Raw genomic sequence first — 11,528 nt, forward strand, 5'->3', positions numbered from 1 at the left:
TGACAACTCCCTGGTCTGTCTGTCTGTCTGTGCAGGGTGGTTACCGAGTTATTGTGGTAGTTTGTTGTTATAGAATTTTTCATCCAATTGTCATTTAAACTAACTAGTGTTGACAAAGAACACACAAGAGTGACTTCGCATGTTGACATTTTAGATTCTAACCTAGACCTTTCCACTGTAGGTTCGTACAAATGAGTCTGTCGCTGAGAGTCATGTTATGCTTTGTTTTGTGTGGTTCTCATGACTTTTACTGCCTGCTTAGAGGATACATATCACAAACAATCACAGAGCACCACTTACTCTATGGACATATTTAAGTTACCCATATTGTCTGTAGTATAAAATATCCTTTTCTTGCCATCTTGGGGACATAATTGAACTAACCTATACTACATTAGCATGCTTACCATTGTGAACAAGTTTAACACAGCCATGATAAATATTGTTAACGCTTATTAATAAGTGGCCAGAAAAGGAAAATTACATATTTATTTTTCTCTTACATTAGTGTATAGGGGAAGAAGAATGTGAACGTTATTAATGAATGGCTGTCCTCTATCTACCCAGGTCCCCAAAGTCCTTGTGAGCGAACGGACTTGCGCATGGCTATTGTTGCAGATCACCTGGGGCTCAGTTGGACAGGTGGGACTAATTCTGAATTGTTCTGTTTAGTTCTCCCAGTATCTTTCCGAGTCCTATCAGTCTCAGACGTTGTAAATTACTGCCATCTTCAGGCTAAGTACATGTCTTACAATGTCTCCTATACCTCTGAAAGGAGGAGCTAAATTTTTAAGAACAAAACTGAGAAAAGCATCGTCATTGTATTAGTTACAGAACACTATTAAATGTATATTGTATATCATCACCTGTACTCCGTACATTTATGTAAGTTATGCTATTTGTGTCCCTTCACAGAGCTAGCTCGGGAGATGAACTTCACAGTGGATGAGATCAACCACATCAGACTAGAGAACCCCAACTCTCTGACAGCACAGAGCTTCATGCTTCTTAAGAAATGGGTCAGTCGAGAAGGAAAAAATGCCACAAGTAAGACTATTTCCATAACTGTAAAATTTCTCTTTCTCTTTTTCGATAGTCCTGCTCTACATTTTAAATATATAAAAGGAGGTACATTTGCATAATGCTAGATTCAAGCCCTTACCAAAAATCAGTGTCTGCATATCTTACTGCCAGAAGGAGAAGACAAAACTTCCACTCACTAGCTTGAAGGCTGAAGGTTTTTTCCCTTGATAAGGCAGATTCTTCCAGTCTATCCTCCTCACTTTATGTCATGTTGTTTTTTTCAACAAAGCCTCAAGCACCAATCTGGAATAGATGCTATAATTAGTAAAACTGCACAAAATAAAAATGTTGTTTCAGTGTTAGTCATGGAACTCACTTGGACTCTTTTCTTACACAGCGGATGCCTTAACTGCAGTGCTGACCAAAGTCAATCGGATGGATATTGTGACTTTGCTGGAGGGCCCAATATTTGACTATGGTAACATTTCAGGCACAAGATGTTTTGCCGATGATAACGCTGTTTTCCGGGATCAGGCTGATGGTAAAGTTTAGCTCTGTCTAGCTGACCTCTTACCTCTCCCTGCTACCTTTTTTGTTGTGCTAACGCATGGATCACATATGTTGTTGTCCTAGTGCAAATCTTTAGCTGATTAAAGTCAGATTCTGACTTTGTTTGGACAACTGGGGCTTACTGTTCCAAAGATACATGTAAAGGTGACAATATATTTGCTAGTTATTTATTCTACTTTATGATTTATTTGATTCAGTTTATATTAAAATCATATTTTAATAACATTTTTGCTAATTTGATTTGACTTCTGTTGAGTTGACCACCATTTTTAGTGAAATCTGCTCAGGGGGTTGATAATAATTTTCTACGTATTCCTACAGTGTATCCCAGTTGTCACAAATGAGCAATAACTATTGAAGTAAAAGTGCATGCTGCATACTACGTAACGCTTTAAATACATCTGACTTGAGTAGAATGACATAACCCTTTAGAGTTTGCTTTCCTCTGTTGATTTAGTTTAGTTCTCTTAGTTCTCCTCCAGTTCCTCTGAGCCTTCCTTGGATAGATGAGAGAAACTCTTCCTCTGTGAAAACAGACTGCCTTCTCCTCCTCCTCCTCCTCCTCCTCCTCCACCTCCTCCTCCTCTTGCCTCCCATCACCTCCCCACAGCTGCATCTGCTACTTGTAAAAACACATAACAACTCTTAACAAATTAAGAGTCATGTGTTGCTGATACCTCCACGTGCCCACTCCCTATTCATCTACATTATTAATTCATTATCTTGTTTTGCATGTCTCACATTATGCAATATTTGTGTTTTTTTCTCCTTTTCTTTTATCTCTTCTGCATGACTCTTTCCTTTTTCCTTTTCCATAGTTTGTGTGATTATCCCCTTAATGCCCAGAAGCACTGAAGCAGCTTTTGTCTTGCAAGCACACAGTCCCCTCTTTTCAACACCAACACCTCCACCCACTCCCTTAACACCTGCTACAGCACTTAACTGCGGCCGCTTTCCCCTGCGCCGCTCCCCGAGTTACGAGTCCTCCATTTTGCTCAAAGACTTGGCACCTTTAGCGTCATTTGAAAAGCCACACATCAACTCCCTCTTCTCCCTTCCCCCCTGTCCCATTCCTCATTGCCCTCCTGCTGACCCCTATCAATCCCCCGCTTTCCCTTTTTCACCCACCATGTCCTCCCCAATCCCCCTCATCACTTCACCTTTGCCTTCCTCACCTGCTCCGGCTACACCTGTCCCAACTTCTCCAACGTCCATCCCAGCCTCCCCCACTCCGCTCCTTTCACAAGCAGATCCGCACGCCTCCTCTCCCACATTATCCGGATCTACTTCTGAGCTGTCCTGCCACGCTGCTGCCCCCTTCAAACCCGCAACCGAACCGACCGATCTCACCCCAATACCCTCCCCTGTTGCCCCCAACCCGTCTCAACCTGCTGCAGTACCTATTTCAACCTCAGCCACAGCCTTGCCTTCGGTCGCCGCCTCCAAAAGCAAAGAATCTTTAGTGACCCAGCTGGCCTCCTCCTCTCGCCCTGTTTCTCCTCTTTCTTTTTCCACTCTACCTCCCATCTCTCCCTCTGGCTCTCGGTGTCCAAGCCCCAGTCCTTCATCCCCTCCTCTCCGCTCACTGTCTCCCTGTCCCGTTTGCCAGTGCACTTGCGCGCCCTCAGTCAACCCACCACCCACTCAAACCCACATCGACCCTTCTACGGTAGAAATCTTCATGTAGTGTGCTCTGTCCTGTATCTTGTTCTTTCACCTTTCCCTCTCGCACCTGTCATCCTCTGTCACACGTGAGCATGTAACTGAACACCATGGCAAATATTAAAATCTTATACTGATCACATCCCACCCTTAGCCTTATGTCACTAATGTGTCCCACTTTCAATATCTTACCTCACTGAAACCACTGGATTAACAATGTCTGAAATTTAGGACAACTACTTATAAACATTTCTTTTAGGGTTACTATCGGTTTGAATATACTTCTCATATGTGTTTAATATTATAATTGTAATCGTAGGGAATGTGTTCAAACATACAGAATAAAATGTATGTACTGTATGTGCTACATATTGGGACATATTCTTTGCTGTTGGCTTGCCATGCAGCCTTTATGCAGTTCGTTAGCAAGTCATCACCTCAGCTAGGGGTTGTTTGGATACATGCTTTACACTTCAGCCTCTGTGCCATTGTCCATGTCATTTGGAGTATGTGTTTGGTGTGTTTTGTGGCTTGCTTTGGTGTGGGTATGTCTCTACATTTGTCATCCTGTCACCTACAGTTTATCAGAGCATTCTAGCGGAGCTGCAGTCCCCCGCCGCACTGCACTCTGACCCCCACTTCCTGGAGCCCGAACTCCCCGTCACCCCCAACCCTTCCCTTGCCCACCACCAACAGCACCATTACCCAGAACCAGAGTCCCCTTTGTTGGCCGACACCCAACCTCAGCCCCTGCCCTGGAGTCCGGAGATAGAGCCTGGTAGCGGAGAGCCAGACAGCCCTCCTAGGAGCCCCCCCAGACCCTGTGAGCTCGCACTATCCGTCTCAGCCTTCGAGCTCCCTGATCCTGTTCCATCTAAGGTCAGGAAGCCCCACATCGCTCTGAACGACCAGCTGCTTTTGAGCGAGGAGGAGGACAGGTCCTTCCAGGAAATGGAGCCGACCTTCAAGCCCAAGTCACAGTCCTTCCCCGCCATGTGCGAATTAGACGTCGACATGGCGTACTCCACATCTTCCCCTTCACTGTCATCAGTATCCTCAATAACCCCTTCATCCCCTGAAAGAATACAAATTGGAGATGGTGGCGTGCAGATGGGTGCGCTCAATGGGCTGCAAGAGGATGTGGGTTTGAAAGGAAGTGAAAGGGAAGTGAAAGAAGAAATAGAGAAGGTTGTTGAGATGGTTGCAGCGGAGTTTGCAGAGGGAAGTAGATTTGTGGAAAAGTGGGTAGAGCAGGATTTAATTAAAAATGTGGAAAGGAAATGTGAGATGATAACAAAAGACAGGCCTAAGACGACAGAGGAGAGCAACATTTTGTTGGAGGAGATGAAGGAGTCTGAGGAGGGAGAGGAAGATGAGAAAGAGAAGGGAGAGAAAGATGTATTAAAGGACCTTATACAGGATGAGAGTAAAGGGGGCATCTGTGAGGTAGAGGAGATGAAAGATGGACAGGATCTGCCAGAAGAGCAGCTTAATCTGACTGCATCTGGGCATGAGGCAGAAAAAGAGACGGTCGAAGTGAGTATTAAGGTAACGTCTGAGGTTGGAAAAGTTGGTGGGGACAGTGAGGAGAGGGTCGCCCAGGGTGACGGAGTGGATGATACAGAAGGGACAGCCGTAGTTAAGGATGAAGGGTTATGTGGCGGTGAAGGAGATATTTATGAAGTATTAGAAGGGGATCTGGCAGCTGAAGACCAGGCTGTACATGACCTCTCTCCTCAGCCCTGGGTTGAGGCTCTTGGGGAACTTCAGCCCAGTGAGTCTGGGTCCAATGAGGAAGAGGAGGAGGGCGTCAAAGAAGTCGCAGAAGAGACATTAGGAACTCTGTTGGATGAGGAAGAGAAAGAAGAAGGCTCAGAGGAGAAGGAGGAGGACGAAGAGATGACAAGAGATCAGGAGACGCTTGATCAGACTGGACAGGCGGAAAAAGACATGTGTTCAATTTCAGGTTGGCACAGTGATTCATCCAGCGTCAATGTGGAACCACCAACGCCGGGCCGCAGTGTCAGCTCAGACCTACTTGACAGGCGGGAAAGGTAAAAGCGATGCACAGCTATACTGTCAGCCTACTATAACTGCTGTTACAGCGCATCATTTTCATTTTGTGTGTCTCTTTACATTATCTGGTTCTGGTTCTTACCCAACAGCCAAGAAAACTCTAGTGACTCCATCACTTCGTCATCTCGGGGCGAATCAGGGAGGTCCCGACAAAACGGCGACAACTCAAGGCACTCACCTCAGGACGGTTCAATGGAATCATCAAACAGCAGAAAGGAGGAAGGAGCACTAGTGTCGGAGAAAAAAGTCCAGGTAATGGTCCGTGAAGTACTTGTAAATAACAAATCGAATATCGATCGAATATCGATCTTCTCATACCTTGTGCTAAAGAATCAAAACCTTTAACGATATTCTAGGTTTCTCAGCCAACCATGGAGTTCAAGGATAAAGGACATCAGCAAAGTGTCACCACTAACTAATTATTTGTGTTTCCTTCCCCATCCAATGTGTAATGATTTTATGATGCCCTCCTCTGCAGAGGGTTAGTGTAGATTCCGGTTCAGAGGAAGAACAGACTGTAACCACCAGAATCTTCAAACGCCGTCTCATTTTAAAGGTACCCGGAAAGCCTGCAGCAGAGGCTGGGCCTTGGTTTGGTTTGGTTTGGTTTAGTTAAACGGTGTGGTGTCAATCATAGTATCTGGGTGTACCAGTAGTTCTTCTCTCTTTGTGTGTGTGTGTGTGTGTGTGTGTGCATCAATGTGTTGTGTGTATGCTCTGCTGAGCGTGCCACAGTTTGTGGTTGAAGACTAACACAGTTTCCTTCTTTCTTTTTTCTTGATTTTTTTTTCCTCTGTGGTGCTGGTGAAGGATTGTTTTTTATCATGTTTGAAGTAGACCACGAAGCAATGAGCCTTTAATCGTGTGCTAACCGCAAACATTTGCAGGGAGAAGAAGCAAAGAATATTCCAGGCGAATCTGTGACAGAAGAACACTATATGGACCACGATGGTAACATCGTCAGTAGAAAAGTAATGTATAACTTCCTACACAGCTCTGAAATGAAACCAGTCACAAGAGAATAGTTTGTGAGGGTTTTTTTTTTGAAGCAAACACCATCAGTTTTTTTTTCACCTTTTGTCAACATCCTTCTGCCTTGTGAAGGTGATCAGGAAGGTTATTCGACGGGTGTCCACTCCCACACCAGAAAGCAAAGGAGGCAGCAGCTGGCACCGTCAGCACAGTCCCATTCTCCAGGAAGATGGGTCAGAGGTTGGCACGAAGACACCCTTTAACTTTGTTCCTTCAAAGTCTAATCTGCACGGGACTCCTCAGTTACTGTTATCCACTTGTCAGCAATCATCAGTGGTGATGAGAAAATAATCTGGGCTGACATAAACGTTAGGCTTAAAGCTGCACTGAACTACGTTAAAAAACAAAACTGTACTTTTTACAGCACACGTTCTGCCACATGCAACTTCTTCGATTTATTTTAAGAGATTAAGAAAACAGAACTGTACTGAAGAGTTAAAGTAACATCTCACTTCTGTTTGAGTGCAGCTTTAAGTCAAAAGTCTTATTTTCTCAAGGTGGTGCAGTTGAGATTAATTGTCCTCACTATCTTTCCTATGGGCAACAAACATGCATTCATTTAAGTGCAAACTTGCATGTTGGGTTTTTGACAGTGTGATGTTTTTGCATAACAAAGGGGATGCTGCCTTTGCTGTTCCTGACTGTGTGGTTTCAGTGGTCTTTTAAAGCATTTACCAATTAGTCAACATTATGACTAATGAGTGCCGTGACTCAGCTGTGAAAATTGTAAAAGACTCTGCTTCTTTTCTCGCTAACTCTTTTGATAACATCAAAATAAAACTGACTTCTTTCAGGTTTCTAGTTGGTGTGCGGTTTGGGTCCTAATTGAATTTTGCGTGATGGAACTGCCACTAACTTCTGCATAGCTTTAAAAATGTAACCTTTCTGGTTTCTGCTCCTACAGAGTGTGGAGTTTTGCTTTCTCAGATGTTCTGGTTTGACAGAAGATAAATCTCACGTGTACAGAAGACAAATCTCACGTATATTTCTGTCTCTGTTTGTGTTTTCTAGCAAGGAGAAGGGTCAAGAAATAACAGGCGAAAGGATGACAGAAGGTCAGGGGATAAAAAGCACCACTCATAGGGATGGTCGTGCTCTACCAGGTACAGTAGCCGTCCTTGCTGCGTGTCTGTGTGTTATTGTTTTCTTCATTTCATTATGCTGCACATTGTCTCCCACACAAAGGCAGTGTTCCACGAATGACATTTTCAGAGCTTCTCCATGAACAATGGCTGTGCACGCTGCCTTCCCAGAAGCTTGGCATCACAGCGAGGCTGCTAGGCAACCAGCAGATATGATGCACAGAAGTGCTGAGCAGCTGAAATAAACATGCAGCCAAAACATAACCACAGCATGAAACCGAACCATTTAAAGTGCTGTATTTGTGCGCAAGTAAAATGACTTTCAACGGTAATGGTATGACGTTTTGGAAAATGACGGGAAAAAAAAACAAAAAAACAAGTTAAATCAGCATTTGTTTTGACCAGTCTTTGCCATCAGACACGCTCAAATGCTTCTGTGTGCAGACAGTTTTTCATCTTGTTTGGTAGAAAGGTTGTTCCGAGCGACTTGGAGAATTCACCACATTTATTCTATGAATGTAGGCTCAATCCTCAGTCTGGTTTCTTTGTGTAATCCCGGATCTCTGCGGGGCCATAACATTTGCTGCAGGACTCATTGTTCCTCTTTTTGCAGATGATGGTTGTTTATGACTGTTTGTTTGGGCTTGTTGTCATGCTGCAGAATGACTCTGGGACCAATTAAGTGTCACTCGTGGGACTTTGTGATGAATAGTAATTTAAAGCATCTAGTGTCTTAAACTTATGCACACAACTGTAGATAAGACTGATAATGATCTTCTCATTTAACTCTTAAACCCAGTAAAGCGTGTTTCTTAAATCAGACAGTTTCTATCTATCACTGTCATATAGTGTAAAAGGCTGACTGGCCTGAGTCTGGTTATCCCCTGGCAACATTTTCTGTCCTCTCCGTTCCCTGAGTGTGTGTGAATAGGGAACTGTTACAAAGGGAAGAGAGCTGATGGGAGAGGTACACACCTCAGCATTATATTGCCTCGCTGATACCACCCGTGCTTGTTTTTTGTCCGGCAAATCCCCAACTCACAACGGCATTGTAGCATCCAGAAAGAGTTTGTTATCCCACTGGCCAGACTGTTAATCCCTACTGCTGCTCACCCGTATGTTGTTTGCAGTGAATCATTCCATCTGCACAAAACTGACTTAGAAACGAAACGGCACTGCTGTGAAGTCTGGCAAAGGGTTACCGTGGTAACAAGAGGTCACCACAACAACCCACGGACCAGCGGGTCTTATTAACATTTAGTCATGCAAAGGAAGATAGTGACAGTTTAACTCTATAAAGGACATGTAATATTTAATGAGAAAAACTCTACTATTCAACCCTAGATAATGTTTCTCTTAATCTAATTTGTTTCTTCAATGATTGTGCTGTGATACGTGATGTATTATTCTTTGCCTTTCAGACGGATGTTTCCTGGGAACGTGACTGTCCAGAGTGATGGAGAGTTCCAGTGTGAGGGCTTAAGGCGAAGGTCCAGTCTGCAACTATCTGCTTCAAACTGGTGGTTTTCACAAGAGAGGAGTCAACCCTTTTGACTAAAGCATGAGCATGAAAAACTCACTCCCTGTCAAAGGTCTGGGAGGTTCTCACTTTCTTGCTGTGGCGGACCAGTGGCCAGTGATTCTGCTTCCTGTTTTTGCGTGAAACAATACGTGCCATCGGTCCACTGGCGTTGTGAGAGCTTTTTGTTTTTTGAGGAGCGTCACTTGTTGCAAACACAACAAAGACTCCCATTACTGACAACCACACAGGTGCAACTGTGACCAAAGATGGCACAAGAGCTCAATCCACGCGGGTGGAAAGAACGACGTAGACACAATAACACACGAAATATAAAATCTAATGGAACACTTCTGGTCCAACTTCAACACTCGCCTTATAGTTTTTTCTTGAACCCATTGTTGTCAGGATGTAAATTGTTTTGGGATTTTTTTTTTCCTTCCTTTTTAAAAACTTCAACTAACACGAGAGCTTTTTTGTGTATATACAACTACAGTGTGTATAATTCTTAATAAAGGGTACAGGTTGAGAACGCACTGAGCAGAGTGAGCTTTTCAAGTGCTTTCAAAAATTTACCGAAACAGTTCCACTTTTAAAGATTTGAGTGTAACTTCACAGGTTCTTGTATAATTAATTATTAGAGCAGGTATAATGTTTGTACATGAAGAAAAAAAATGCTGGTTTGATTTTAACAGAAGAAATTTCCAGAAAATCAAATCTCAGTGATTCCCAAAGTGGGAATGGATTTAATCCTGCAAAAAAAAAGCAGCCTTTCAGAGTACTCATATTTTCATGCATGCTGTTCACATTATTTTAAGTACGATTTTTACAAGTTTGCAAACACTGTATTCAAATGACAAAGCCCTTTATCTCTGTACACATATAGCCCTAACATTTGTCACCAGTTTTATATTTTAAATTGAAAAACGTTACCATTAAAGCATTTATCATGTTGGGGTGAGGAATGAAAAAAAAAGTTCTATAGCTTCTTGAGGATGTGATGTCTCGTCTGTATGTGTAAAACTGGAGGGCAGCTTCTGCTACGAGAACGAAGTAATCTGAATGTAAATGCTAGTAGGCTGGCTCGCTGTAAAATTATAACTGTATCGTGCGTATTGGCTATAAGGTGTAGGAGTCTCTGTACACTGTTAGACTGTTTGTAATCATTTTAGCAGTGTGTTGATTTGGTTTTCTAATGGCTGCTGTGGTTATTAAAGGAAAACTGGGGCATTTCACTTTGGATTTTTTGGTGAAGTATTTCCTTAATTTAAAACCTACTCACATTAAGGACACATTAAGTCATTATTTGATTGTAGCTCTAAATAGCATATTGTATGACAAAACACTGGATGGTCAAAAACAATTATTTAAGCATTAAATAAATTGTGTTTAACTCTGAAACTGTGTGATCTCTTTAGGCTTGAGAGTCTGTATATGCAGTGTCGAATAGAATTGTTTTCACTAGCTCACTGACAAACGTTTTACTTTAGGACTTCTCTTTGTATTGGTTTTCATTAGATGCCCATGTAGTTCAAGTGTGGTGTTCTACTGGTGCGATGGCTCAGTATGCTGATGTCTATGCTGTGGACATTAAAATATAACTTTATTTTTCTTTATTTTGGGGAGGGGGGGTTTGAAGGAAGCTAGGTTGGGTGCTGTATCATATCCCTTATTCTACTATGTCAATCAGGGGTTAGAGGATCCTTTGATATGGTTGAACTATCGATTTTGTCAATTTTGTTTGATATGTGTTTTCACCTGAGCAGACTTTTTTGATGTACAATTCTTACTAACAGAGTGAAGCCATTGAAATGTAACTATTCTAGCACTTTGGTTATTCAAGGTCTTTTAGAGGCTATAGCAGCAATGATGCCACCACAAATGTTTCAGACGTCTTTAAGAAAAAAAAATCAACCTAAAAATAAAAATGCAATGATTTCGCAGTACACTTGTTTCCTTTCTTTTCTTTGTGTCCTTGAACATTTTTATTGTGGAAGTAATGTGATGACAGTGATGTCACGGGAGACCCTGCCCTTCATTCAATGTTATGTACTTCTTTATTTCAGAGTGTCCGGGAGCACAGTGTCCCAGGATTGTATGCCTGGACTAACTAGCTTGTGCAGACTAGCAAATGGCAGCAACTCCCAATTTATACCCACTGTGGAATGAATAAAGGATTATCCTAATTTAATTAATTAATTTAAAAAAAAGCCTTGCATCTCATAATTTATGATATAATAACACTTCACCTTTATGTAGTCATGGAAATATTAAAATCTTTTTAGCTTCAGCGAAAACAGAAATTATAAGGAATGCACTGCATCACCTCATTTCATATATTCATCTTCTTACCCCGCTGTCTTTGTGTGTGTGGGTGTGAGCTGAACAACCCATATGCCATCACTACCTACTGGTACTATTATTTTCACAAGACTGCTCATTGTGATATTACACTAAAACGATCTGATCGAGCACTTTCATGTGGATGTCATGATTAAGGACGGAAACAATACAGACACCCTTAAAAATCTGTGATATATTTTTTTCAAGAGTGAATAAACAGC

The 11,528-nt window shown here is 42.4% G+C and overlaps 1 protein-coding gene across 42 annotated transcripts in view; it reads left to right on the forward strand.

The window, feature by feature from the left end:
- LOC125018712 (ankyrin-3-like) overlaps positions 1-10,910 on the forward strand; it is a 113,737-nt gene extending 102,827 nt beyond the window's left edge. For 36 of the 42 annotated variants that reach the window (XM_047602852.1, XM_047602858.1, XM_047602851.1 and 33 more), the window contains 10 exons: positions 568-642; positions 916-1,047; positions 1,421-1,564; positions 3,836-5,309; positions 5,421-5,583; positions 5,810-5,887; positions 6,219-6,302; positions 6,436-6,543; positions 7,375-7,466; positions 8,867-10,910. In XM_047602852.1, the coding sequence (XP_047458808.1) occupies positions 568-642; positions 916-1,047; positions 1,421-1,564; positions 3,836-5,309; positions 5,421-5,583; positions 5,810-5,887; positions 6,219-6,302; positions 6,436-6,543; positions 7,375-7,446 (2,330 nt within the window). In that variant the 3' untranslated portion in view covers positions 7,447-7,466; positions 8,867-10,910. The other 6 variants (XM_047602891.1, XM_047602866.1, XM_047602873.1 and 3 more) reach the window with 6 other exon arrangements.
- The last annotated feature ends 618 nt before the right edge of the window (positions 10,911-11,528 follow it).

The sequence above is a fragment of the Mugil cephalus genome, chromosome 13, assembly GCF_022458985.1.
Source record: "Mugil cephalus isolate CIBA_MC_2020 chromosome 13, CIBA_Mcephalus_1.1, whole genome shotgun sequence".
In the NCBI taxonomy this organism is placed as follows: domain Eukaryota; kingdom Metazoa; phylum Chordata; class Actinopteri; order Mugiliformes; family Mugilidae; genus Mugil; species Mugil cephalus.